General features: G+C 35.6%; 1 protein-coding gene across 2 annotated transcripts in view; it reads left to right on the plus strand.

Moving 5' to 3' along the window:
• The first annotated feature begins 337 nt into the window (after window positions 1-337).
• LOC112464687 (low density lipoprotein receptor adapter protein 1-like) overlaps window positions 338-26039 on the plus strand; it is a 64701-nt gene continuing 38999 nt past the window's right edge. The window contains exon 1 of one of the 2 annotated variants that reach the window (XM_025031826.1): window positions 338-585. In XM_025031826.1, coding sequence (XP_024887594.1) covers window positions 543-585 — 43 coding nt within the window. In that variant the 5' untranslated portion in view covers window positions 338-542. Of the gene's footprint in view, window positions 586-22120; window positions 22504-26039 lie in introns of those variants that run through there. The other variant, XM_025031824.1, reaches the window with a different exon arrangement.

Genomic DNA, 26039 nt, shown 5'->3' on the forward strand with positions numbered 1-26039 from the left:
AACAATTAATTTTAAATATTGTACATTCATAAAATAAATATGATATAATTAGAATATTGATAAAAAATCAAATAATGAACTTGCTATTTCCGGTACGAAAGTTTAGTTCTTAAAATCATTTTATTTTCGTTAATAGACCACAAAAATTATTACGCAGGAAGATATATGATTAGCATGCAGTGTCAGCATCTTCGGTTCGGAGCACGCACGTAGTGACTACGTCGACCGTGATCGCGGCATGGTGGAGGGAGAGAGGGGTTAAGTGGGAAAGCGACGTAACGCGTGCAAGTCCGCGGGGGAGAAGTAGTAAACTCCGTGAGAATGTGCGACGTACACACGCGCGTGTTGCGCGCCGCGAAACACGAGGCAGAGTCACGGAGCACTTTGAGTCGGCACGCTCGCGAGCGAGGACCGTCCTCCGTCATTCATTTCTCGCGGTCTCGGTCGGTGCGTGAACGTGGCTCGTGGCTCGCGATCGATTGGGTATATTGGGTCAATATCTCGACGACGCAGTGTTTGATCGCCGGAAAAAGCGAGTTAGCATGCCGTTCTTCAAGAAACTCCGCAGATTTTCCCGCCATAAGAGTGAGTCACCTTCATTTTTAAATCGATTAACATAAAATTAACGAAGACGAACTTCTCGACTGTTATTTTTTATGTATAAATTATATATTAGTCTGAAATTATATAATTACCTCATGTAATCTATTATTTTTCTTTATGATTTTCTTCGTCCGACGCGAGGTTAAAGTTCAGTTTTCGTTCTTATCATTCACGCGATATTCCGATAGAATTTAAATTATTATAATCTTTAATATATAAATTCTTATTATTTTCTGCAATTTTATATATAATTTGGGTTTTTAATGCAATTTTCAATTTATTATTGTAATACCTCATATGAATTTATTTTCATTCAATCAATAAAAAATTCTAGTCTAAAGTTCGTTTTTATTCGTCGCTCAACGTTCTCGATACAATGCGCGGCGCTATTTCCTCTCGGCTGTCGTCTCGCTATAAGTAGCACATCTCTTCGACTAAAGTCGTTCGTAATCGAATTCCGTCCCGGGACGAGAGGAGATATTCTCGAAGCGCTACTGCTCGACGGCGCGCTTCCTTTAAGGAAGAGGCGCGCCTCGATTCGAGGACCATCGCCTTCGTCTTAATGCAGTTTCGAACTGATCGGGACATGCCGTTCCCTCGAGAGACAGCGAATCAGCATTCGCGGTATAATTCGCGCGCGACAACGCGCTCAGCTGCTGAAACAGTTCCGAGTGACGCGATTCCCCCGCTGATTGTCGTGAACGGATCGTCGTAATCGGCGTAACGGTATTATCGAAGACCCGCATTGATTTGGAACACAGTTTGAAATGTAACCAAGTCGATTACATGAACGAATTGATTGAGTAGCTGAACGATTATGATTATTAAGAATAATCGTCTGCAGATAGTAATTGTGATTGATGCGCATTGTGGCTAATTAGAACTTGGAAATAATGTGCAAATCTCAATCATTGATTAATATATGACACAAGATAATTTTTTTATTTTATCAACTAATGTGATATAACGTAAGATGATACTTTACTAAGATGACGCTTTGTTAAAATAATGCTTCGTTAAGATGACAATAATATACTTTATTTAAAATGACGCTAATAGTTCTTTTTAATAAAACATCTATCCAGAAATTATTCGCAAGTCAAACATTATCAAAGAGTTTTTTGCTGAAAATGTTACAATTCAACATTCAAGATAATCGAATCAGAATATTAGATAAAATTTTAATATATTTTGAACATTTTATTTCGTTAAATACGTTACATTTAAAACAAAGAAATTTATAGATTTTCATTTACAAGTCTTTTACTCTAGTATCTCGGTAAATGTTTTCAGGAAAACCAGAGGATAAGTTTTGCAAATGCAGTACTGAAAAGTTAAAAAGTTGTCTCGTGCAATTAATTCCTATATTATTGCCTTGACACGTTACGGCCGTGATTTTTATGCAAATGTATAAATCGCACGCAATTTTTGTCCCGATTTTTACCGCGAGATTGCATCGTCCTGCCTTACTATGGAACGAGCGAAGCATATATCAAATGCAATGAAATATTGAAGTCGCGTTCGTTTGTTGAAGGTACGAGTGCGACGTACATTGTGCGTTTTCGTGCATTCTATTTTATGACGACAACGCCATGTTTACAGTTGTCAAGCGATTCGCGTACATACATCGATCCTCACCGCGTCGCGTTTTTGCGTTTCGAATAAATATCGATCAATATTTATTGCGGTGTGTTTGAATTCATCAAAATACACGCTTTGCCGCGATATGACGCTCGGAAAATAATAACGCGAACATGAATTGCGCAATTATGATGGCGAAATCTAAATATTCTCGGGATTATTGATTGTTTGGGGGAAACTTGATATTGTTTGATTTTAATTAAAACAATATCAAGAGACACGGTAGTGTCTCGCGTCAAGTACATACATCTCTTTTTGATAACTTTATCATTTTAATGGCTTCTAAACTCAGATATTTTTATAACCAACTTGAAGAGAATTGTGATAAGAGAAATCGCGATTAAGAATTTTAATTTATCACTGGTTCAAAGATAAATTCAACAAGAAAACATAAGAGAAAAAAAATTAGTATGTATAATATGGTACAAGCGCATCTTTCTTTTTGAATAAATTTTATTACATTGCTACGGAGAAGTTCAATAATTCGCGCTACAAAGAGTTACTCACGCGTACAAGATCAACGAGATCAACGAGATCAACTGGAAATTTCAATCAACTTCAATTTTTTTTCTTTATCGTATTCAATACACACAGCGGCATCTTGATTATACACCTTTATCACACGCGCGCGATTTCCTTTCACTCGTAACCGTTAGACACGTCTGTGGATTTTTTAATAACTTTTTTTTGCTAAAAGCCTTTTTGCCTTATGCTTCACGATGATAATTCGGTGGCACGCAGCTTCCTTATGCAGTTTCTTTACACCGTATAATTTTCGTTTCTCCGCAGAGGCTTTACGTAATAAAGTTACGTGCAGTTTTCACTTTTCGCCAATCGTGAGATCTGTCAGAAATCGGTCGATGCCATAAAAGCCGTAATTCGTCGAACGTAATTTTGCTCGCTCGAATTCGCGGTAGCAAGAATCGTTTATAAATTCGTAGTATTCATAAATATTGCATTATTATTTCAATATTTTTTTAAAAGAAAATATCGCTGATTTCGACTTTACTGATTACTGTAAAAATTGCTTGGAAAATTTATAAATGCTAGAACAAATATTTCTTCTAGAAAACCGGATATATACGTTGTCTTGAAAACATCACATATAAGATATTTATTTGTCTATCTCCTTGCGTATTTTGTGTCTCTTGACTGGAAAATTATATAAAAATTGTCAAGTACATTGTCAAGTTATTAATTCAATATTAAATTTTATTATTATTTATTAAATTACGATTATGATTATGATAGTTCTTATTAATGTATAAACATGAAATGTAATATATGTGTGATAAGTTGATAACGCAGCTTTCGGAGGTACAGAGTAAACTTTTAGAAATAGAGGAAAGAATACGATAAATATATATGTATATACGTAAATATTTTGCTAAAAATTTACCAGTTTAACTGTACTCTTTATCAGGAAAAATCTATTCACCTCTCAATCATTTAATATAGGTACATATACTTCAAAATTTTCTCCCTTTTTCAGTTTTTCAAACTACATGAGTTTTGTCCTGGTTGTAGGATATACGCTTCTATTTTTCCGGCGACACAATGTCGACGATGCGCCATAGTGCATATACTCGGTGCACCAGTCGACAAATTTACAGTTTGCGCATATATGCTCGCATGTGCTTGCGAGTTTACATCATCTGGCGTCGTCGTTTATTCAAATACACGCGAGCGTGCGCGTGTCCATCATTTCGGTGACTGAATTTCCGTCCTTTTCGGCGAGCCGCGCCGTTAGAGGATCGCTTGTGTCGCGTGTCTGTGTGACCTGACGGAAATTCATTTCCCATCTCGAAACGTCGCCGTTGACCTTTATGGTCTCGAAGCAGTAGCAAAGTAATAGCACTCGCAAGAAGTAGATTAATCAATGTAGCGCGCGTCTTTGTGCAGCTGCAAAAGAGTCGATGTTATAAAGCTTTCGAAAATGTTACAAGTAAAGTGAAAGGAGAACGGTTAATACTCTCAAAAATTGATTTTATGCCAATTTTTATCATAAACATCAATAATACGTATATATATCGATAGGATAAATTGAAAATAAATAATAAACGCGAACTGCGCTCGTGCTTGATTAAACTTGATGGTTAAATAAAGGTACGGTAAATAAAAGATGCGTTGAAGTATCAATTGATGGAAGCTTCATATTAACTGTGTTTTATAGGAATAATGAAATTGAATATTATTATGAAAGAACAATAGAGAGAGCGGTCTGTGTTAACAATAGAATGGAAGAAATAAAGCAAGGATATATAAAGTCGTTTATTGTGAAAGCGGCGCAAAACCGATTTTAATACATACTGAATTTCAATGAAAATTGAATAAAAATTCGGATAAGAATACATATAAATCAATATTGTGTATTGAGTTTAAGTATTTCAATGTTCTTTTTTGGATTACTAAAGGATTATTCCAAAGGAATTTATTTCAAATTATTATAGATTGAACTTATTTCCAATATTTAAATTATGGAAAATTTGAATTTATTCTAGAAATTTCGGGGGGCGGGGATTATATCGACGATTTGAAATTATTTTCACGATTATTCACAACCTAAATAACAACCTGAGATTATCGATTAGTTTACAATTTACGTTCCCCTTTCACTGAAATCTTCTTTAAAGCCTGAGGCCTTAAACTTCTCCGTCTTGAAAATAGCATCGCGTATAGCAGTTGAAATCCGACGATGAAATCCAGAGTCACGTTCGTGGAAAAGTTCAGCGCAGACAGCTTAGGGGTTGTAAATGTTTAGGGGTGCAGACCGTCGTGGCTGAAAATTTCAAATCCCTTATCGTACATTTTGCTCGATTTCTCGGGCAGCAGCCGAGAGCTTTCTTCGGTTTCTCGCCGCGAAGAAGGATTTACCGTCGAGATTGAGATTTCATGCACATCGCGGTATCATTAACCTTAATCCATTTATTCTTCGTCGTTAAGATGTACGGAAGTACACTACAATTTATTGTATATACATTCTATTGTTCAAATGTAATCTTTTCAAAGTAGATTTTTACGGCAAATGTTTCACTTTTCTAGATAATTGCTTTCTTTTTAGTGATTTTGCTGATTTTACTGTAGAACTTAATTAGGTAATAATTAAATATTTAATTTCCTTATAAAGTTCAATGCAAGATATAATATTAACTAATCAACTATTGCATTAAATTGCCATAGATTGCTTTCTTTTCTTGCAAGATATTAATTTTTTTTAATAATTTGTTTACTTAAAAGGTTTTTCTATCATTTAAAATTTAAAATGTGTACCATAATGAAATAAATCGTATTATCTCCGGTTTGAAAAAAAGAGCAGTATAAAAAGACTAACATATCGCTTAAAAGAATTCTTATAGATTAATAATAACGCTTAAAATAGTTTTCCGGATATTTAATTTTCTTTCTAAATCGCGTTAATTTTTCCGGATGCGCAGAATTGATTTTTCACATTCTACTATAGTGAAGGTAATAGCGCAACAGAGAGAGAGAGAGAGAGAGAGACAGTGCGTTCGCAACAGGCATTTCTTCGTCGAGGCGAGAAAGATTAATATCACTCTCTTTGCGCTCTCCAGATAACGGCGGAAGTAAGTTTATTCGTTCGCGCGTTTCGCGTTTCAGACGATGAGACGATTTTATTTTATTTTAACGATAAATAATGGCGCACTTCATATTGCCGTTGTGAAATTGTGCAATTTATATCCGCCGCTTGCGTGTTTATTGCAATATTTATACGCCGATTATACCATCTTCAGTGTGCCTACAAAATATTTTATTGCGCTTTAAGCGACTTTAAATATGGCAGCGATATGCACCGTTGCATATTAGGTAACGCACAAGAATATGCGTTGTATACGTGGTCTTGGATTAACAATTAGGATGGCATAATCAATAATTGTGTGATAGCGGGTGATTAACTCTTTATTTATGTTATATCCTATAAGTTACGTTGCAATCTTATATTTTATTGGTATATTATTAATTTGTTTTACATATCAATTGATTTTAATTTTTTAAGTATATACCTCTATATCATATATGTATATATAGTATGTATAATTTTTATCAATTTTTCTCGGAATAGAGATATTATCGAACAAAATATAAATATAAAATTGTACGATATAAATTACATCCGAGATTTTATTTTTCAAGGTTTTATGAAAGATTAAAAAATTGATTTTTGAATTAAATTAATTAATAGGTAATTAAATATATAATGCATAATTTTATAATATATATTCAAATTATTTAAATTACGTGAAACGTTGTTTAAATTTAGTTTTACACAAAAGATTTATGTGTCGTGATTGTTTCGAATACACATTTATATGCAAATCTCACAATTAACTTGACATGAACGATAACACAATTTATTGCTATCGCGAAATTATGCAATTTACATACCTATATATATGTCAATAATGCATGCGCGATGAAGATTCGCAATTGATCTTTGTTCGACTTAAGGAGTGAATTCTCGAAGGCCTCGGGATTCGCCGACATAGCCACTCGAATCGCGCAGTGTCAAGTTCAGTGCGCGCAGTTTCGTATTACAAAACCGTTTCGACAGATTTGCGTCGCGTAATATTTACGTTCTTATCGTGCTGAATTGCGAAAGTCTTCCGCGATATACGCGTCTGTACAGTGGCGGGTCGCAAGACTGACCTAGACGAATTAGCACAGACGATTATAATCGCTACGCATCGCAATATTACTTTATCAATATCTAGTTCAATCCGTCACTACGAAATTGCGCTAGAGTCATCGGATAGTCAGTTAAATCTTCCTTCAACATCGTTTTAACTCGTACAAAGTACATACATCATCAACAAAAAAATTAGCAAGAGGATGTTCAAAAACATCCTAATATGCATTTTTATGAAAAATGATATCTGTGAGAAATTATTAATTAAATAAAAAATTGTTTATCATATCTTTCCTCGTATTTGAAAAATATTCATAAATTGCAAGATTGTTTGTAATATTAATTTAAATAATGACTGCCGAGGGCGAGATTTTACGTCATTCGTTAGCTCGTGGATAAAGGCCCGACATGTATAACGACCGACACTAATAAAACGAGTGTAATCATACGAGAGCTCCGGTAATTTTCGTTAATGCGCGAGATTGGCGATTATTCAGCACACGCAACTCATCTATCCATATCAATTTTGCCAGCGACGCGATGTATCAAAGAGAAGTGGAGGGGAAATTAGTACGTTTGACAAACTCATTGGATTGGAGATACATTCGGATAGCGACAAGGATGCGGAATATCGTCGCTGGCATTCGTGTCGCGTCGGCGAACTTAATCTAACGTTAGCACGTTTGGAAGGCGCGCACGAACACGTGGTCTTCGAACTGCAGAAAAGAAATTGGATCGGCATTTCTTCAAGGTATGGGCTAGAAAATGAAAGAAGGGGGAATAGAAAGAGAAAAGTGCATGAGAGAAAATAGTCGAGATACGACTGAATTATAGCAGCATGAATAAAAGCTCTAAAGGACTGAAGGATGATTCTTTCTTAGCAATTTAATTTATATAAAAATTTATGAGGAGATTTATATAAAAAATTATGAAGAGAGACAAAGTTAGAGGATTATGCTAAATTAAAGTGTAAAATTACCGAATAAAATTGAAGTATAAATAAATATGTTGAATGGTATTATTTTAAATAACTTTTGGACAGAATACAAGAAAACCAATCTTATTTACTTAATTTTTTATATACCTGAATTATAGGTAATATTACAGATCATTACACGATTCGTATCTTGCCGTGACGGACTGGTGTACAATAAAATTGAAAGAAAGATGACTGTTTTAATTGGCACGCAAAAAACAATTATTAAAAGAAGACATAATAAACTTTATATATTCAACTAGTTCTAAAACCCTATTCAACTATCAACGAGACAGATTATCGACAATTATAAAGCTCTCTACTTAACTCGCAGGGCTTTACGATCTGCATGCTCCGCATCAGAGAGAGAGAGAGAAAGAGAGAGATCAACAGGAAACGTCGGCGTCGGACCACGAGGCTCCGAAAAACTCACTAATACCACCTGTTACCTATATTTCTAAACCATGTTTCTCTACCATGTTTCTAAACGCGCCCAATATAAGTTTTATTTGATAAACTCGAACGAAATATAAAAACAGCAAGTAAAAGAATAAGACAATAAACTTGTACACATGTCATTTCTCAATAGAATAAATGAGAGAATAGACAATTTTTGTGGCGACCGTGGCGCAGAGAGATCTGCGTTGCTCTATAATGAAAGAGTTGAAGATCTGAATTCAAATCCAACCAAAAACCGTCGATTTTTATTCGATCGTCACCTCTCGGAAAGCAATGGCAAACTACTGAGAGTATCTTGCGCATGAAATCTCCTCTATAAGAGCCTTTTGAAATCAGCGTTAAACTGTAGGCCCCATGCAAATCCAAGTGTGTTATTTTTACACGTATAAACGTCTAAAAATGACACATTAGACTAAAGCTCTTTTTACATGTTTTATTATGTGTTAAATCACGTCACATAACACGTTTCATTAAATTAAAAGTTAATACCGTTCAATCATGTTAATTGACGTGATTTAAAACGGCAAGAAATGTGTAAGAAGAGCTTCAGCTAAAATAACACACTTGGATTTGCAGTGCATCCTATATATCTGGCGCCGTTTACCCGCGCTCCTATATATCTGATGCACAAATGCAGAGAGGTCGTAACGCTTGGAATCGAGTATAATAGGCAACACGAAGAAAAAGGAAACAATTTTAGTATTTGAGCTTTCATTTAATTAGTAAAAATTACATATATTAAGATAATTAAAATACTTAAAATTAATCATTTCTGTAGAACTTATGTCACTTTCCTTTACTCGTCTATCTCTCAGATATTTCAGCATTAATATGCTTTTATTTCCCGTTATTATTCTGAATTATATTTTTGGCTGAATATCGGGCACACAGAACCCGAATTTGAAAAGGGGTTACCTCCGAACTTTACATAACAAGTTTATCTTTTAATCGTGACATTCCGAAATTCTACCGTGTCTTTCGCACATATTCTTCATGCGGCATTACTTTGCCTCTTTGTTCTAGCTTTTCGCGAATTGTCCGACGTTTCAGTCGACGATATATTTCTACTCGCTGATCCGTTTTCGCGAGCGAAAAAGGAAATGAAAATGAATTATGAATCGATTGTGAATCGCGCGCCGAGCTTTTGTGCTTCTCCGCGAGAGATCAAGCGCCGGCCAGATTACTACATTCGCCGTTTTCGTTTTTTTCCCGCATCTGTCGTAATTCCATTATTCCAGAATTGCTACAATCCGCGACCGGAATGTATAATTTTTCGTTCGCGCACTATGGAAAATTCTCGGACTTTTCCCGCGTTATATTATTCTCTCGCGAATACTGTCCGCGATATTCACGAATAACAACCGCTCGCGGGTCCTCGTTCTCAATAGTAGTGTGGAGAACGAGCGTTTGCACGCGGTAAATTATATTTATTGTATATCCACAGAGTGTATATATTTCCGTAGCATATTTACTTTCATATACTCTTTGAATTTTTTCATCAAACAGTTTTTATCACAAATTAAACAGTTATAAAAACCGAGTGATGCGGTACATTGCTTCAAAATGTTACATGAAAGTGAAGTATTATTTAATATTGGTCTATACACATTCATCAAAATAAAGTTGACTGCGCGAAAGGCTTGAAGAGAAAATAACGCTACCGCGCGCGCGACGCGTCGGGCATGCGCCATTTGTTTGTTAACGTTGAAATACCGTGCTGAAAGTTTTTGCGAGCATAAATCCATGTTAGTTTTTACTTTCGTCAGTTTTGTGTATACTGTACATGGATGCATAACGGTACCCGAGACTTAAATAGTCGGCGAGGGAGTGACGAATGCGAATGCTTTTAATGCGGACTTTGATCGATGACTTCTTGTCGATTTTCATGGAGAACGGATAAGCATGAGTTGACCTCGTTCCGGGCTACGATTTCCGATAGGAAAATAAAGGAACTTTCTCGCTGCGATTTCGTGCCTGGAATTATAAAGAGCGCCTCTCTGACTGTCGCCGAACTCTGTTATAAACGGCTTTTACGATAATGACGCGACGATATCGTGAAAAATATTTTAATGCGTTTTACGTTCTCTTCTATCGATAATATATATTACATAATAAAAAATATATACATTAACATATATAATGGTAATAATTAATAATGATACTATATAATGCGGTAATATATGTATATAGTCAATATTGGTCAAGGATTTCGATTTAAATTCTAAACTACCTGAAAGAATGTAGAGTTAAAAAGAACAGAATATTTTCCAACAAGATGATTTATTTTCCGTTGCATTATTTTCTCGTTTACACGATATATAAACTTACATTGCGGTTCACGAGTCGATGTTACATCTTGAGGGTCGATTCTATATTAGTTTTTCTCTCGCGACTTTTCCGACGATCCTGCCGCAACATGGGACTTTCCCTTCGTCGTAGTCACAGGATAATCATTTTTTCCGACCAACGGTGAACAGGACAGTGATGACGAGAGCGGGAGTCGTGGGTGTCCCCCGAGAAATTACTTGATTTCCTCGAGAGAACTCGCGCAAGAGTTCGCCCTTTACAGCCATTTTTTCTTGCATTCGATCCTCCTCGCTCGCCGTTTTTTCTCCTTCCTCTCCTTCTCTTTCTCTCACCTTTTCTAGTGGAAAAAGCGTTCTCCAGCCCTCCGCTGCCGCGAGATTTACGGCTCTTGCGTGGCTCTTCGAGAATACGGGCATCACCGCATTCGCCTTGCGAAAACAAAGGTGGCAGGGACGCACGCAAAAATTTGGGAACATTGGGCGAAATCATAATACTCTACATGTGCAAAGTCACAACCTCAAAATGTTTAAAAAACAAGGAGTAAATTAAAAACTGTATTGTTTGAAAGGATATAATCCTGAAATCTGATAATCGGAATGATATCCTGAAATCGAAAATAATTTGGTCAGTTTCCAGATCTTTTTGAGATCCTATGAATATTATTTTTATTTTCCAAATGTCTCGAAATGTATTTTTTCTTGTTTTTTTACTAAATCTCATGCAGGACGATCAGAACTTTAATCTGTACTAATTTATTAATTGCAACGTAATAATTACTCCATAAAGTTTTGTTCGAAGTTTATGTCTTCGTCACATTCCGTTTGCGAAATGTCAAGGTGTACATTTGTCAAATAATATATAGGGACAGTTCGGATATATCCTTGTATGCGCCCCTGAAAGGCAGACCTGTTCGCTTCAGCGTCGTATCTTTTCTTCAGCGTGCTCGCGTCTACGTCCTAACGAAGAAGAATGGGATGCACGCTTTTCTGTTTCCGATCGCGAATGGCAGAAGCATCGCCATATTCTTTTCGAATAGTAAAAAGACAATAATACATTTGCAAAAAAAAACTTATTTATTGACAAAGAACAATTAGATATTAGCTTTCCATACAGTACAAATTTAAAAAATAAAAATTTGTTCCGTTTAGTTGTACTGTGTTCTTTTTATTGTTAGTTTTTTTTAACACAGTACGAATAAAATTCTACCAAAAATATAAAAAATTATAATAATTTATTATTAAACAATTTACGATGTGATTCCATCAGAGATGTAAATTCTTTTATCATTTTTGCTATCACGATTTAATTATTTTAGAAGAAAGACAAAGTTAGAGATATTTAAGCTGTCACATAAGCGAAGACTTCAATTTGCAACGTATAAAGGGATACCTACTTAACAGCATGACCATTCAACCGCACTAATTAACGAAGCGTGGGGAAAGTTAAATGATCTGCGAGATCTCGAAATCGAGGAGAAAGTGAGAAAGACGATCTCAACCGCCTGTAATACTTCCTTCCGCCGCGCCGTAAGGAAATGCTGACCGAAGGCCCGATTGTTGCATCAGCCAGCATCAGCATGCAATTCCCGTTGGGCCCAATTATCCCTCCTCCACCCGCGACCACTCTTTTCGTTTCTCCTCCTCGTGACTGTAATCGGCCTTCCTCTCAAACTCGATGACGACGACGACGACTCGTTATACTTACACACTTCCAACCCTGAATTCTTTCGCGTGTCTGGCCTTTCCATCGCGAGAACCCGCGCCAGACTTGCATCAGCCGATCTCGCGGACATGCATCTGACTCGTCTTTCTCATGTGCATGCAAGCGCACGCGGTCACCTGCAGCCGGCTAACGGTCGCGAAATTTTTCTTATTCTCTCGGCGGATCTCTCGCTCTCTCTTTCTTTCTCCCTTTCTTGTTCGAGATCAATTTTTCTTCGCTGAGCATCTCCGGTTTTACGTATACATATATGTACATACTTGAACGACACGCGAATCCGCTCTGTATATCTTGGTATTTGGCAACGACCCGATGTCAGTTTGTAAAGTTCACTCAGGAGAATGATAAGAAAAATTCAGAGATAATAGTAAAAAAAGAAAAATTGCAAAAAAATATAGGAAGAAAATATTATTTTATTTCTTTTTCAATTACACTATGCCATGTTTTTATGAATTTTATAATTAATATCATTATAATGAGTTTTTAATCAATGACCATGAGAAAGAAGCAATTGTGAGTCATAATATTAGCAATTTTTGATAAACGATTCTCTAACGCTATCGTTACACAACTCAAATAATGTCAAAACTGAATTTGTTTTATTCAAATTATTTTGTAGATTTAATTATTCTTGTAGTTGTGCGAAGCATTTTTGTCTGAAGATTATCTGCAATTTGCTGTTGTCGCTTTTGCGTCGGTGCCATTTAACTCTTCATGCAGAATAACAAGCTGCATGAGATTGGAAAAAGCGCGCGTATTAGTATACGTACATTAATCTACGAAATTCAGATTTCCAACGTGTGAACGCGAACGGCTGCGATTTCCTTGATGCCAGCTGTGTCAACTACTCGCCGACTATACTCGTAGCAAGTACTAGTAGCAAGTGCTATCTCGACGAAAGGTAGAGACGTCACGCATATCTCGCTCCTGTTCTCGTTTGCGAACGAAATTCCTCTAATTGCGACGTTGATGGGAATACCGAGCAAGCTGGGCGATGTTTTTCCATTAAATGGGATTATGAAGGAAACGACGACAATCCGTCGTTTAGTAAAAGCTACGAGCGTGATGTAAGAAGAAGACATTCAAGCCTAGCTTCCAATTCTAATGTTAAGTTATTTATTATGGTTTAACGGGAGGTGTCAAAAACGGGAGCAGTCAACATTTTATACTGCACGTTTAAATATAGAATATAGGATTTGATAATGAAATAATTAATATTAATGATGATGAGAAATGGTGGTTGGATAAGAAAAAGTCGAAGTTATACAACAGAGAAGATAAAGTTCTACGATTATACCAAAAAGCATGACATAGATTTTTGTGCGTGAAGCATAATCTATAGTCGCTTTAGCGTTATTGTAAAATTCAACATTACCGCAAATTAACTTTTATCGCAAGGCAACCGATGGCCGAGTTGTCTTCCTTGATTGGAAGTTCTAAAAACTCAAAGAAAATGTCAGAGTCTTTTTCCTGGAAGCGTGGAAATCTCTTGAAGAGTCGCCGACTAGCTTCACTAGGATCAAAGCCAGTCGAAATCATCGGACAGGTCCTGAGAAGAAAGAAAAAGCTTTCGAAATATGGAGAGGAAAGGCAGACGGCAGGTGAAGGCAAGGAAGATGCGGGAAAGTGGCGCCGAAGAAGGAAAGGTTCTCGTAAAACGAGAAATATGATCGTCGATCGGGTTGGAAAAGGAGAGGCGCCTGCAGCAGCGGTACTGTCTGACAAGCAAGAGAGAAAGAAAATGAGAGAAAGAGAATAAAAGGAGATAATGAAAGACGCTGAGAGGATCCGTCACGACGAACGTGAATCCTTTTCGGTCTTCCCAGATCTTACAATTAGAGACGAGCAACTTAGCGCGAATATATTATCTACGTTTGCATATATTCTCTCGAATATTTATTATTCTGGTGCACTTTCTTTTGTTCGATAATAAAATGATGAAATAATTTCTTTTCCATTTTTTATGAAAGAAGGTATATGATAGACTACACATAAGAACTTGTTATTTTGTTATTTTAACTCGAATTAATTATCTCAAAGAATGGGCTTTGTAACGGGAGATTGAAATGGAAGATTTTGATGTCTCTTTTCTAAGAAAATTTAGTTTTTCCTTTTATTAACGCGATCAAAATAAAACGAATTTAAAGGAATATATTATTATACTTCTTTAAAAATAATAAATTTTATTACATCTCTCTATTATATACATTTTATAACATCTCTAATATTTTCTAGTAATTTCTAAACGCTAAATATAAGACTAAATTATTTTATTATTTATAAATTTTTTTATTGTTATCTTGTTTTATACAAATCGTTTTTAATTATTTTTTATTGTTACTTTATCGTTAATAATTTAGTATTTGAAAATTTGTAAATCTAAATATAGAATACCTACCAATGTATTTGGTCAATAGCAGCTTGAACCAAATAGTCGGTCTCCTGTTTCAAGGTGTCTGCCTTTGAAGGTACGCGAAGTTCACACATACAAAACGAGAACATGCTGCTCGCGTGTGCGAGGCTGATGCAAGCCCTCTCGAGACTTTCGTCTCGCGTTCCTCGTCCTCCTTCTATTACGTGAAGTCTTCACTTAGCTGCCGACACCTTCTTAGGTTACGATCTGCGTTACCATTGCATACAAGGGTCAAAGTTCTTTACCTTCAGTGACCTAGGACGTGCGACATTGTCAGTTCTTTATCATTCAATAGTTTGATGCGTTACATTTTTAAAAAGTAAAATCCGTACTTTTGGATATACGTTGTACAATTTTGTGGGCAGTCTACCATTATAGAAGTGCAAAAAAAAAAGAAAAGATATAGAAAATTGTTACAAAGAGATTAAAAGATTAAATGTTATCTTAATTGGATAGAAAATAAATGTCAATCGGTTTGATAAAGCATTAAAGAGCAGTTGTGGAAATTTTTATATGAGCAAATATATACCTGAGAATATATAAATGGTTTATATATAAATTTATCAAAAAAGATGTTGCACACATTTTTAAGAGCTGAAAGATATTTAATAGCACAATGGAAATATTTTACATTAAAAATTTTGTTTTATTGAGATATGATTCTTTAAATTAAGAAATCACTGCAACTTTATAAATCTTTAAATTTTCTTTTATCAAGTATATATTCTTGTAATTCTCCAAATATTAAATGTTTCAACCAATATGTGTAATTACTAATGACTATTGCGGTTAAGCCGCGAACACAACGTATTTATATGTTCCATGGAATTGTACAGTTTACAATAATCACGAGATATAGCTCAAATATCCAACGCGATAATAGTGAAATTCTGAAGCACTCATCTAGCATGATAGCAAACCGACATGCTCCGCTTACATTGCCTTAACGAAGCCGGGGTATCGTACAGCAACGATGGAGCTTACTGGCATTTCACGCATTTATTAAAAAAGAATAGAATTAGAGGAAGCCAGTATAATTTCGATGTAATGGAAATAGATGCTACTATAGTCAGGATACAATTTTCTCGATTTTACAAATGTTTGAACTCCGCTCTTCTAAGGTATTTAACGTTAAAAATTTTAAGACAATGAAGAAAGAGGGTAATTTTTGTTGCGAAAAAAATTAATTACATATTTCTTAAAGAATCCGTAGATGAAGTCATGAAGTTGGGAACGTCGTGAAAAATTTATTCTCTAGGCGAAATTTGTCGGTATCTACGTATTATACTGCGGATACTTTTCGAGAAGAAGAGAAAAATGGCAAAGTCGATGGCAAAGATCGTGTCGTCGTAAGGTCGTACAGTCTCCGGTGAAGCTCGGAATAGCTGGCATAGTTCGCATACGCGGCGATACCCAAGAGTCCGAGTTATTCAGAGGATGACGATAACGCGTCATCTCCCTTTGCCGGATTTTCCCGCCTTCACTTCCCCAATCTAGATTACTTCGACGAGTAGAGAATTGGATTTCATCTCACCTGTAGGAGCCGCGAAAGAGGATCCATTTCTTCGCTCGCGCGCGCTCGTCAAAGGCGAGGAATCGGATGGAATTCATTTGCGATAGCCTGTGAATCCGTTTCGCGGCCAATACTCGTCAGGTTTTCAGTCGCACGACTTTCGCTTAGTTGGAAGGAACGAAAATCGGACTAAACGGGTTAAACGGTAATAAGGGTATGATTGTAATCGTGATACTGTACGAGTGTACGTGATTGTCCTCGAACATTTAACAAATTCTCGAGAAATACTCTACTTCGCTAAACTTTCATTCGCATAACATTTAGATGCGACTTAAACAAGTACAATTTTAGATCTTTCATTTATCATTTACACGTTACAAACAAGATATATGTAGTTCAAGTCCTTTCAAATTACTTTATAAATAGTATATGCGTGATATATAATGCAAATATTTTTTTAATCGAATATCTTTTAACTTTTTTTGAACACTGGGCTTTTGGGACATGATTTGTTAAGATTACAAATATAATATATATTTAACGCAACTTTTAACAGTTACGTTAATAATGTTTTGAATGAAAATTTACAGAGAGAGATTCATATATAACTGTCCAAACTCAAGTTATATATTTATATTATATCATAGAAATTTGAGATTATTATTATACTATTACATTATTGTCGAAAATAAATCGAACAGTTGATATATCATCGATCGCCGTCCTTCGACTTCGCGCTACACAGCTTTATATCTGATAGAGAGTGATTTACTATATGATTTCTTACGCAATGACGATGCTCAATTTACGCCAACGGAATCGCTCCCGCGAGATAATATCCGACACCGCGTTGATCTCATAATCGAGAGCCTCTTGATTAGTATAATTTGTTTCGAAAAAAGCGATTACGAGTGAATTTAATTAGCTTCGCAACGTGCAATTGTGCATTTTCTTTTTTTTTTTTTTTTTTACCATAGTCGCAACAAAAACCGGGATAACGTCCAAGCCGATACGCTTACTGTGCGAAATCGAAGTTTATTAAAATACTGTGCCCTCCAATAAATGTGAGTCACGCTTTCTGCTGATTGTATACTTTACTTTTTTTTTAAATTGCATTTTTACTCGCAGCTGTTATTACTCGAATGGCTGCACTTAACATCTCGCATCAATGTTGCAACTTTCTTCCAGCGTAATGAGTGAAAATGAGTCTGCAGATTTTCAAAGGTTTTATCGACAACATGTTATAATCTTTTCGCGAATATACTGAAATAGTAACATATTAATAATAATAATCAGTTAAAATACATATCTATTTAATAATGGTAGGTTTTGAACAATCCTGCGCACATATATCTGCATGATAATATCGCGGATGCGTTATCGAGCGTATATATACGCATCCTATATAATAGATCAATATCTTGGAACTGGAGCGGCCAATGCTATTCTGTGAGTAGAAGGTAGAATGATAAATGAAGCGTTCGAGATCAGAGTAGGTTGAGTCCATAATTCGTGAAATCCCCTTTCGGTGCTGTCATTTTGGATACTATACACACACACGTCATATTTTCATTTTAGATAACCTTCTATATTTAGGATGAATTTTATAAAGTTAATATAATACAACGAAGATTTTAATCCATTATGGTTCTAAATTAGCTGCTGACATGAGACATTTTATGAGACGTATATCAAAGTTCAGATCTCCAATATCGGATATATATATATATATATATATATATATATATATATATATATCATTATGACAGTTTTTGGGTCACACAAAAAACACACACACACACATATCATAAAGTTAAGTAAACATTTTGTCAGGTCGTATCCCATTTGCGCTGTATTAATACATTTTCTGATCGCTGCCTGTGCATGGGATTGCATAACAATGCCTCGCTCGGATCTTGTGAGAAGAGACTTGAAATTACAGGGCAATCCCGAGTCACGCATAATAGCGCATAATCGCGCGGATTAATGGAATTCGTACTGCCTACGGCTGACCGTGCACGAAGACCGTATCGAGCCGCGTGCGCGCACACTGTACGCACGCGTGTATCACACGCGTGCTTGACGAGCGTGCCAAACTAGGGATTGACACGATGTCGACGATGTCAGCTGTGTCGTGGCAGAGCGAGTGGAATAACGATTGTGAGAGGAAAGATACTGCGATCAATATTATCTACGGTTATCCTAGAATACATGTACATGAAATTACATAATAACGAAATGCAATACGGAACAAATGCGCTTTTTGACACTGTACGATTTGATGCTGTATTCACACGTTATTACGTAAATTAGTTAAAACAGCAAGATAGAAAGGTAAAAAGAGAATAAAAAAGAAAGCTATATACGAATTGTATTTAATTTTTAAAAAATTGGGAGATTATTTGACGAAACGTTATAATGAATGATTATAAATATATATATATATATATGCACATTATTTATGTTAAATTTATATAAGTAAGTTTTATAATTTTCAAACTTTAAATAATAATTTAATACTGTGTTTTTGCTACTTTAATTAGCTGATTTTGTCAGGTAGTGTCGAATGTGCCGTTTTATTTTTAATGTTACAATTATAAATTTAATTAATTCTCAATTAATATAGTCACATTTACTAACTAAGCTATCTATATTACGTCAAAGGGAGAGTGATAAAATTACTCCAGAATTAACGAAACTAAAAATACATTTTTTAGATTGCCAAGAAAATATATTGAAGTATTGAAATATTTTCTTATAGAAAAGTTTTAAATATTTTCTGTATTGCTCTAGGCAGAATAAAAATATTCAAAATTATATGTATGAAGTTCGGTTAAGCAATCGTTCAATTATCTCGTCATACGAATTTACAACATGTCACGAGAAACGTCATTCGATTTCGCCAAACATGCCCGACGAGCATTGTCAAACACAGAATTCCTGTCGATTCCAGCTGCATCGGGAAAAGAGCGAAAGGCTGGAATACCGATCGATGAGCGGAATGACGAAGAAGAAATGTGGGAGGTGTGAAGACAGCAGCTGTGACGTTCGATGTCAGCTTTTTGCGAAGGTCTTTATTGTAGACCGTTCGTTATCCCGAAAAACGCCGTGCGTCGCGTTTTAATGAAAAATATTCGCCGTAGCTTGATTTCAGGATCGGCGCCCCGCGATTTTTGCATTTTAATATTTTCTGTACTGCCTGAAAAAACACCGGGCGAATAAATCACGCATCCCCTTTGCATTTTAACCGTTTCAACTATTCAGTATAATTTCAATATGAGATTTATTTTCACGTTTATCTATAGGATATTCTAAGCGGAGTATAGTGAAGTATTTTGAGCATATAGTTTTTGATCAATTTGAAATCGATTATTTCGCAGCGAAAGTATCGAGGAAAATTACGATCTGTCGCAAATTCTTTCACTTTGGTCGTAATCAACCGCGTCAGAGATCAGTTTTGTGTAGCATCGAAATTTGAACACATCGAAAATAATTGCCACTTACAATTGCTGATTTATGTCACGTCGATGACGAAAAAGGATCGAATTATAATGTCGAAGAGAAAAGGGGCGCGAACGAGGCCGAGCAGAGTTTTGCGACATGTCCGTTAAGCCGAGCATACAAAAACTCGCAACTCGACTAAGCCCGTCGAAGAACGATCTCGTGCCAGTTTCTCTCGTCAATCATCTTACGCCGGTCGCCGCAGCAGCTTATTCTCGCCCTGAAATTTCTTTCTCGTCGCGAATTTTTATGTCGTTGACCGCCACCTGAATCAATTTAATAGTCGATTACTTTCCGAGAGAATATCCAATAAACTTGGCTTCTTTTTTAACGTAATACTGTATATACATATCAATTTCCTATAAATTAAGTGCATATGTACATTTTATTTAATCATTTTTAGTGTCTTTTTATTCAATATTTTCTATTGATCTAACAATCAATGATATTTCTTTTTATTCAATATCATGATTTTTATATGACATAATCCTTTATTTTTTAATTTAATCCTTTATTTATTACATTAATTTAATGTTTTTTACACACCTATCTATTACATTTTTATTATTTTAATTGTTGCTTAATTACGCTGGTCTTGCAATAATAAATAAATCTTTTGTTCGCTTCCTCTTCTTCTTCTTCTTCGCTTTTAAATTACAGTTTTATCCAGTGTACGATTATCTCGTGGCGATCTATTTTCGCTGGTGTGTTCAAATCGTAATCCGATGCGGCCGATAGATACGGGTAATTTACCAAGCCGGAGGACAGTTGTTTTTTCCCCGATTCTCCTCGATTGATTGGCAATTTCGTCGAGCGCATGTGAAATCGATTCGAGCCGCCGTCGGCGTCGTCTAAAGTCAATCGCGCGCTAACGAACGCATAACGACCCCCGATAATCGAATGGATCTCTCGTTCTCGTATTTTAACAGGGGAGGTACGCGAACACCTGATAAATTTTCGGATTTGGCCGGGAATTTCGGACTCGACCGATTCGACCGTCTACACTCGATAACTTTAGGTTAACTGAAGGTTTTCGATTACAGGGAAATTCGCGAAATCAGTTTCTCTGATCAATTTTCGATTTCCCGACACAATTCCTACATTATTCAAGTTTAATCGCACTCGATGCGAAATCTGCAAGAAAACTCGATATCGACTGACTTCGCATTTTATGAGTTGGAAGAAACTATTATTGATTTTTCATTGTTATTGTTATACAATTTTTAATTTTTTTAAATTCACATGCCGTATATATTGTTGCAATCAAATATCATAGAACATTTTAAACTGTGTTATTATGACATCAATTACTTCGTTTTTGCGTCGAAATATATTCTTTTCTTATATAGGGAACGCTGACTTTTCGTTGCTCGCTTTAATATGCGGAAATGCAAAAACGGCAAGCATGTTAAATTGACTGGGCGGGGCCGTTACTTGCTACGAGATTATCGGGCGAAGTTTGGTTCCTGTAAGTTTAGCTCGGGCATCTCCCATGAAATTAGGTGGCGAGACCCTCGTCCCGTGTTTCTGGAGCGTGCCCGAGCAACGCATCAATTTCTTGGCAACTATGTCGTCGGAGATGAATACCAAATTGCTCCGCAAACCCACCCGACGACAGTCACTTCAATGATGTTTAATCCGATACTAAGTTCGCCCTTTATATTCAATATCGTCTGAAAATTAATACTGTCTCAACATTTTTAATACATGAGTTTTGCTCTAATTTCTGTTCATTTGCGGTTACATGATATCGAAATAATTTTTTGCATTTTTGCGATTTGAACAAGCGCACTTTACAGTTTCTCAAATAAAAACAAATATTATTCTCCATGTTTTTTTCCCATCAATTCAAAAATGTTATTTTGACACAAAATTCGTTGAACTATCGGGGATTTTTTTCGTTTTTATTTTTATCGCGCACAATCCAAATTTTTTATCTCGGAGTAAAATTTACGAAATTCTTAAAATTTACTTATTTTTACTTTTATTCTTTCGAAATCTTGATTTTATTGTTTTCGGATCTTTTTTTCCTCGGTCCAAAATTTCTCTCCCGAAATTCTCGGTTCCGCTCTTTCTCTCCGATTTTTACTTTGAAATCAGTTTGAAACGTCGATCTCATCGTCATGAATTTGCGTCGCGGAACGCGTGAAAATAATCTTTATACTTTTGGTGTGGGATCCGGTTCGGAAGCGGAACCGGAATCCGGGTTGCTTATGGGAGAAAGAGAGATAAAGAGGGAGAGAGAACGACGGGACAAGGACGGCCTGGGATGCGCATGTTCGCTCGCAAGGGCGAAGCGGCGCTATAAACCATTCCGGACGGTTCATATCGCGGCGCGCTGCCACCGCGGCAACACGTTTTCGCGAGTGCTCCCGGGGAGGTCTTGCGTGGAAACGAACAGCTGTTGTTCACCGTTTCTTCCCGATCTTCATTTTGGAGCTTTCTTAAGAAAAGCGAGAGATCGATGAAAGCGGCGTAGAATAATCGATTCGGCATTGATGAAAGCGATGTAGAATAAATCGGTCGACTTCGGATTGATATATGTTTCGGACGTGGTGCGAAATTCGCGATTTGTGAGTGAGAGACGAGCTCTCAAACGGGGAAAAAGCTGGCGAGGCAGATCGTGACAAGGGGGAAGATTTCGGAGCTGTTGGAACTGTTGGTGCTGCGCTGGGCCAGGATGTCGTTCTTCAGGGGTTTGTGGAAGAGCAGCTCGAAGCACAAGAGTGAGTTCAGTTTGGCTGGTCGGTATAGAGGCAAGTTAGAGAGTGAAGGAAATGAGTTAGGGAAATCTTGGGGCTCTTGGGAGATTCGAATTCCAAATACATAGACAGATGAATTCTGCGAGATAGTCAAATCTAATCGTAAATGGCAGAAAATAAAATTTTGAAGAAGGGAAGGATATGTCGAGATCGTATCTTTCAAAGATTCTCAGCGATTCTCTACGATATCTATGTTCTATTATTGGCATTTACGTCAATTTTTGTAAGAAAAATGTGATGACATTTAGGTAATTCGTCAGAAAAAGTTTTCATATTATTACTTTCTATCGTCAATTTAGGATACTTTTTAATCGAGAATTTTGACATGCAGATTTGATGTCGAGAAATTTACAGGGCATAATTAAAAACGTTATTTTAAGACTGACACATTTAAAAGCAAAACTAAGTGTAACGCTGTCACTTATTTGCGATTGAACGCGATTGTTAATCGTAAAACGTGAAGTTTATCGTATAATTATATTGAACTATAAAAACAAAATGCGAACGTAAATTGATTGTTTTAAGCAGGATGTGGATATCAATTGGAGTAATAATATGTATTTATAGTTTAGTAAAATTTTCGACATTGATTTTTAACGACTTTTAAAAATACATGATTCGATGTGCTTTGAGTTAATATTTGTAGCTAATTTGCGAAGTTTGCGTTACGAAAGATTAGAGAGATTGATTGATTGATTAATCGTCATTTATTAAACGCTCTGAGAAAGATCCCCTAAAGCGTTAAGACATTGTTACACAATATACAGAGAGAGAGAGAGCGAGAGAGAGAGCGCCATTTATTTTTATTTTACCTGTCCTCAGTTTTTTAAACTCTTTATCTCTGATAAAAAAGCGTCATGTTTTATTATATACTTTAGCATATTTGTGTAAAATTAAAAGGATTGCAAAACTTGATGGAAAATAGGATCTTAATATACTGAAATGATCATTTTGCAATATCATAATTATTAAGGCATTGGTAGTCGAAGTCAATTTTGCATGTTAATAAATTATCTTATATATTCTACAATATATAAAAAGTAATAATGATAAAAGCAAAGCTTATATCGTGCTATATAAAAATATATTTCCGGCAATTAAATATTAAAAAATAAATTGATGATATAACTTCTTGCGTGATAAACAGTTTTGATTTAAAAAGCAACAAAAGTTCTGCGGACATACTGTCTACGTATATTTATATCGCCTATATACTTAACCCTTGCTACTCATTGATTTTCATGAAGGGGAATCATTTTGTATTCACCATTCAGATTCGACCTCGTCAGCGTTATATTCATAAAATCTTGTATTTCCAATAGCTTTTTTCTCAGTTTAAAAAAATATATTAGTTATAGATAATATCGGGAAAAAGGTGTTAAGATTGATAAAATTATTTATAAATAATAAGATAAACCATATTGCTTTATAATTTGCAATTATGGAACAATGAAAGCTCATAATGTCTAATTTTAATTTGCAAAAATTAATAATAACAATAAAATTATGACAAGAATAATAATAGTAATTATATAATTATATCTACATATAATAATATCTACATACATAGAGGAATATATACATTTTAACATAGAAATATGCACATAATCAATTCAAGCGTTACACTTCCTCAATTTTGATTGCAGAAAACGTAAGGAAAATTCTCAGAAAGTACAGTTAAAATGATAAATTTGATAATAATAAAATAAATGATCCTTGATTCGCTCACTTCGTTGGCGATTTAATTTATTAGAATCTCGCTGGTCTTTTAGAGTAGAAACCTCGCAATGAAGATTTCACGAATGCCATCCTTCTTCGTAGTGGATCCACGTGCTCCGCCTTCCGAAAGTAAAAATTAAACGACGCCGCGTTGCACTGTCACGGCGATATTGGCAACATGACTGGCTGGTCCTCCGGAACCGATGCTCCCAGCCGGGAAAACTTCCAAAATGACGGATGAAGTATGAATATTGTAGCGTATCGTGTGCCGCGCGTACAAAGAGAGTCAGCTTGATTAATTGAAGGGATTCTCCCGGGAAAATGTTTTACGTGACGCAGATGTCGCGTTTAATGAAAAAAACACGTATATGTTTTGCAGTGTAGAAACAGCGATTTGTATTAAAATTTACAAAATGAAATCGAAGTATACCTATGTGTAATATATTATATTTAACACAATAAATACTTTACTTGACACATTTTGTCAAATAAATTATAAATAATTTTTTAGCATACATGAAATTTCTTTAAAAATGCATTTATACTGTTTTTATTGCAACAGTAATGCCGTTTTTCCGCGAAATACGTTGTCGGTTGCATTTGTAAAAATTTATGTACATTATTAAAAATGTGGAACGGAACACTCATATGAATACTGTGACGCATTGCGTTATTTGTGGCAACTTATTAATTATGAATTAGAAGCTTTCTGATTATATTATCTTTCTTTTGTTCGTTGCAATGTGCCGCTTTTGATGAAAAGATATTTAACTGTCCGACAAAATCCATGAGACTGTAAAAATGCCGAATGAAATATCCGCATGAATATTAGAGTATATCATATTTCAATGCATGCATCTCGTTAATTATGAAACAGAGAGATATGGAACGATATTTAGTGCTAATTATTTTTCCGTGAAATATATCGTACGTATCATTTTACACACACACGCACACACAAGCTTGGCTTATTTATCTGTAACAACAAATTTCCCATTGTTCGTAACATTAAACAAACTATAACTTGCAATATTATTTAAATTTGTATTTGCGTGTCTATTTACATATACACGTAAGCAAGTTATAACGATAACGCGAAACAGGTAAAAAGGATGCAAATAACTACTACAGAATATAAATTAGCAATTTTTGTCTTTCCATTAATTAATAAAAAATATAACGAGAGGAGACAAAAGCTAGGTGTAATTTCATATTTATTTATGCATGCGTGTTTCCGATTTACATTATACTTTTTGTTAATCTAAATCTTTGCTGGTACGATTATTTTTAAAAGCTAAAATAGTCGCTTTCTTTTATTTCACTATTTTTGCTAACTTTGTTATCGGGACGGACTCGTATGGAATTCATGTTCATTAAGGTCGCAATAACCGCGCGTTTATCGAGACGATCGAACGCACGGCAATTTTGCAATTTCCCGAGAGCTCGCTCGGCAAGATTAACGGCTACTATGCGCGGCTGCGAAATGTCGGGAAGTGATAACAGAGAGCCGCTGTAACAGCAGCAACAGCACTAGCTGCACAGCAACGCAGCGGCGCAGTTAACGCGATTATTCGCAATAAGCGCCGTAATAGAGCCACCTTCAAGATTATGGTAATGCATGCGCCGGCTCGCGTTATATAGCCGTAATGCGATCGACCCCTTTCGCACGCTGATTATTGATCTCTATTGATATAATTTGTATAAATCCGCGACGGAGGCCGCGATTCAATGCTGATGGCAATCGAAAAGAATACAGAGCGAATTTCGAATTTCGTTCATCG

This window comes from Temnothorax curvispinosus, unplaced genomic scaffold, assembly GCF_003070985.1.
Source record: "Temnothorax curvispinosus isolate PA1 unplaced genomic scaffold, ASM307098v1 QBEX01014453.1, whole genome shotgun sequence".
Taxonomy (NCBI): domain Eukaryota; kingdom Metazoa; phylum Arthropoda; class Insecta; order Hymenoptera; family Formicidae; genus Temnothorax; species Temnothorax curvispinosus.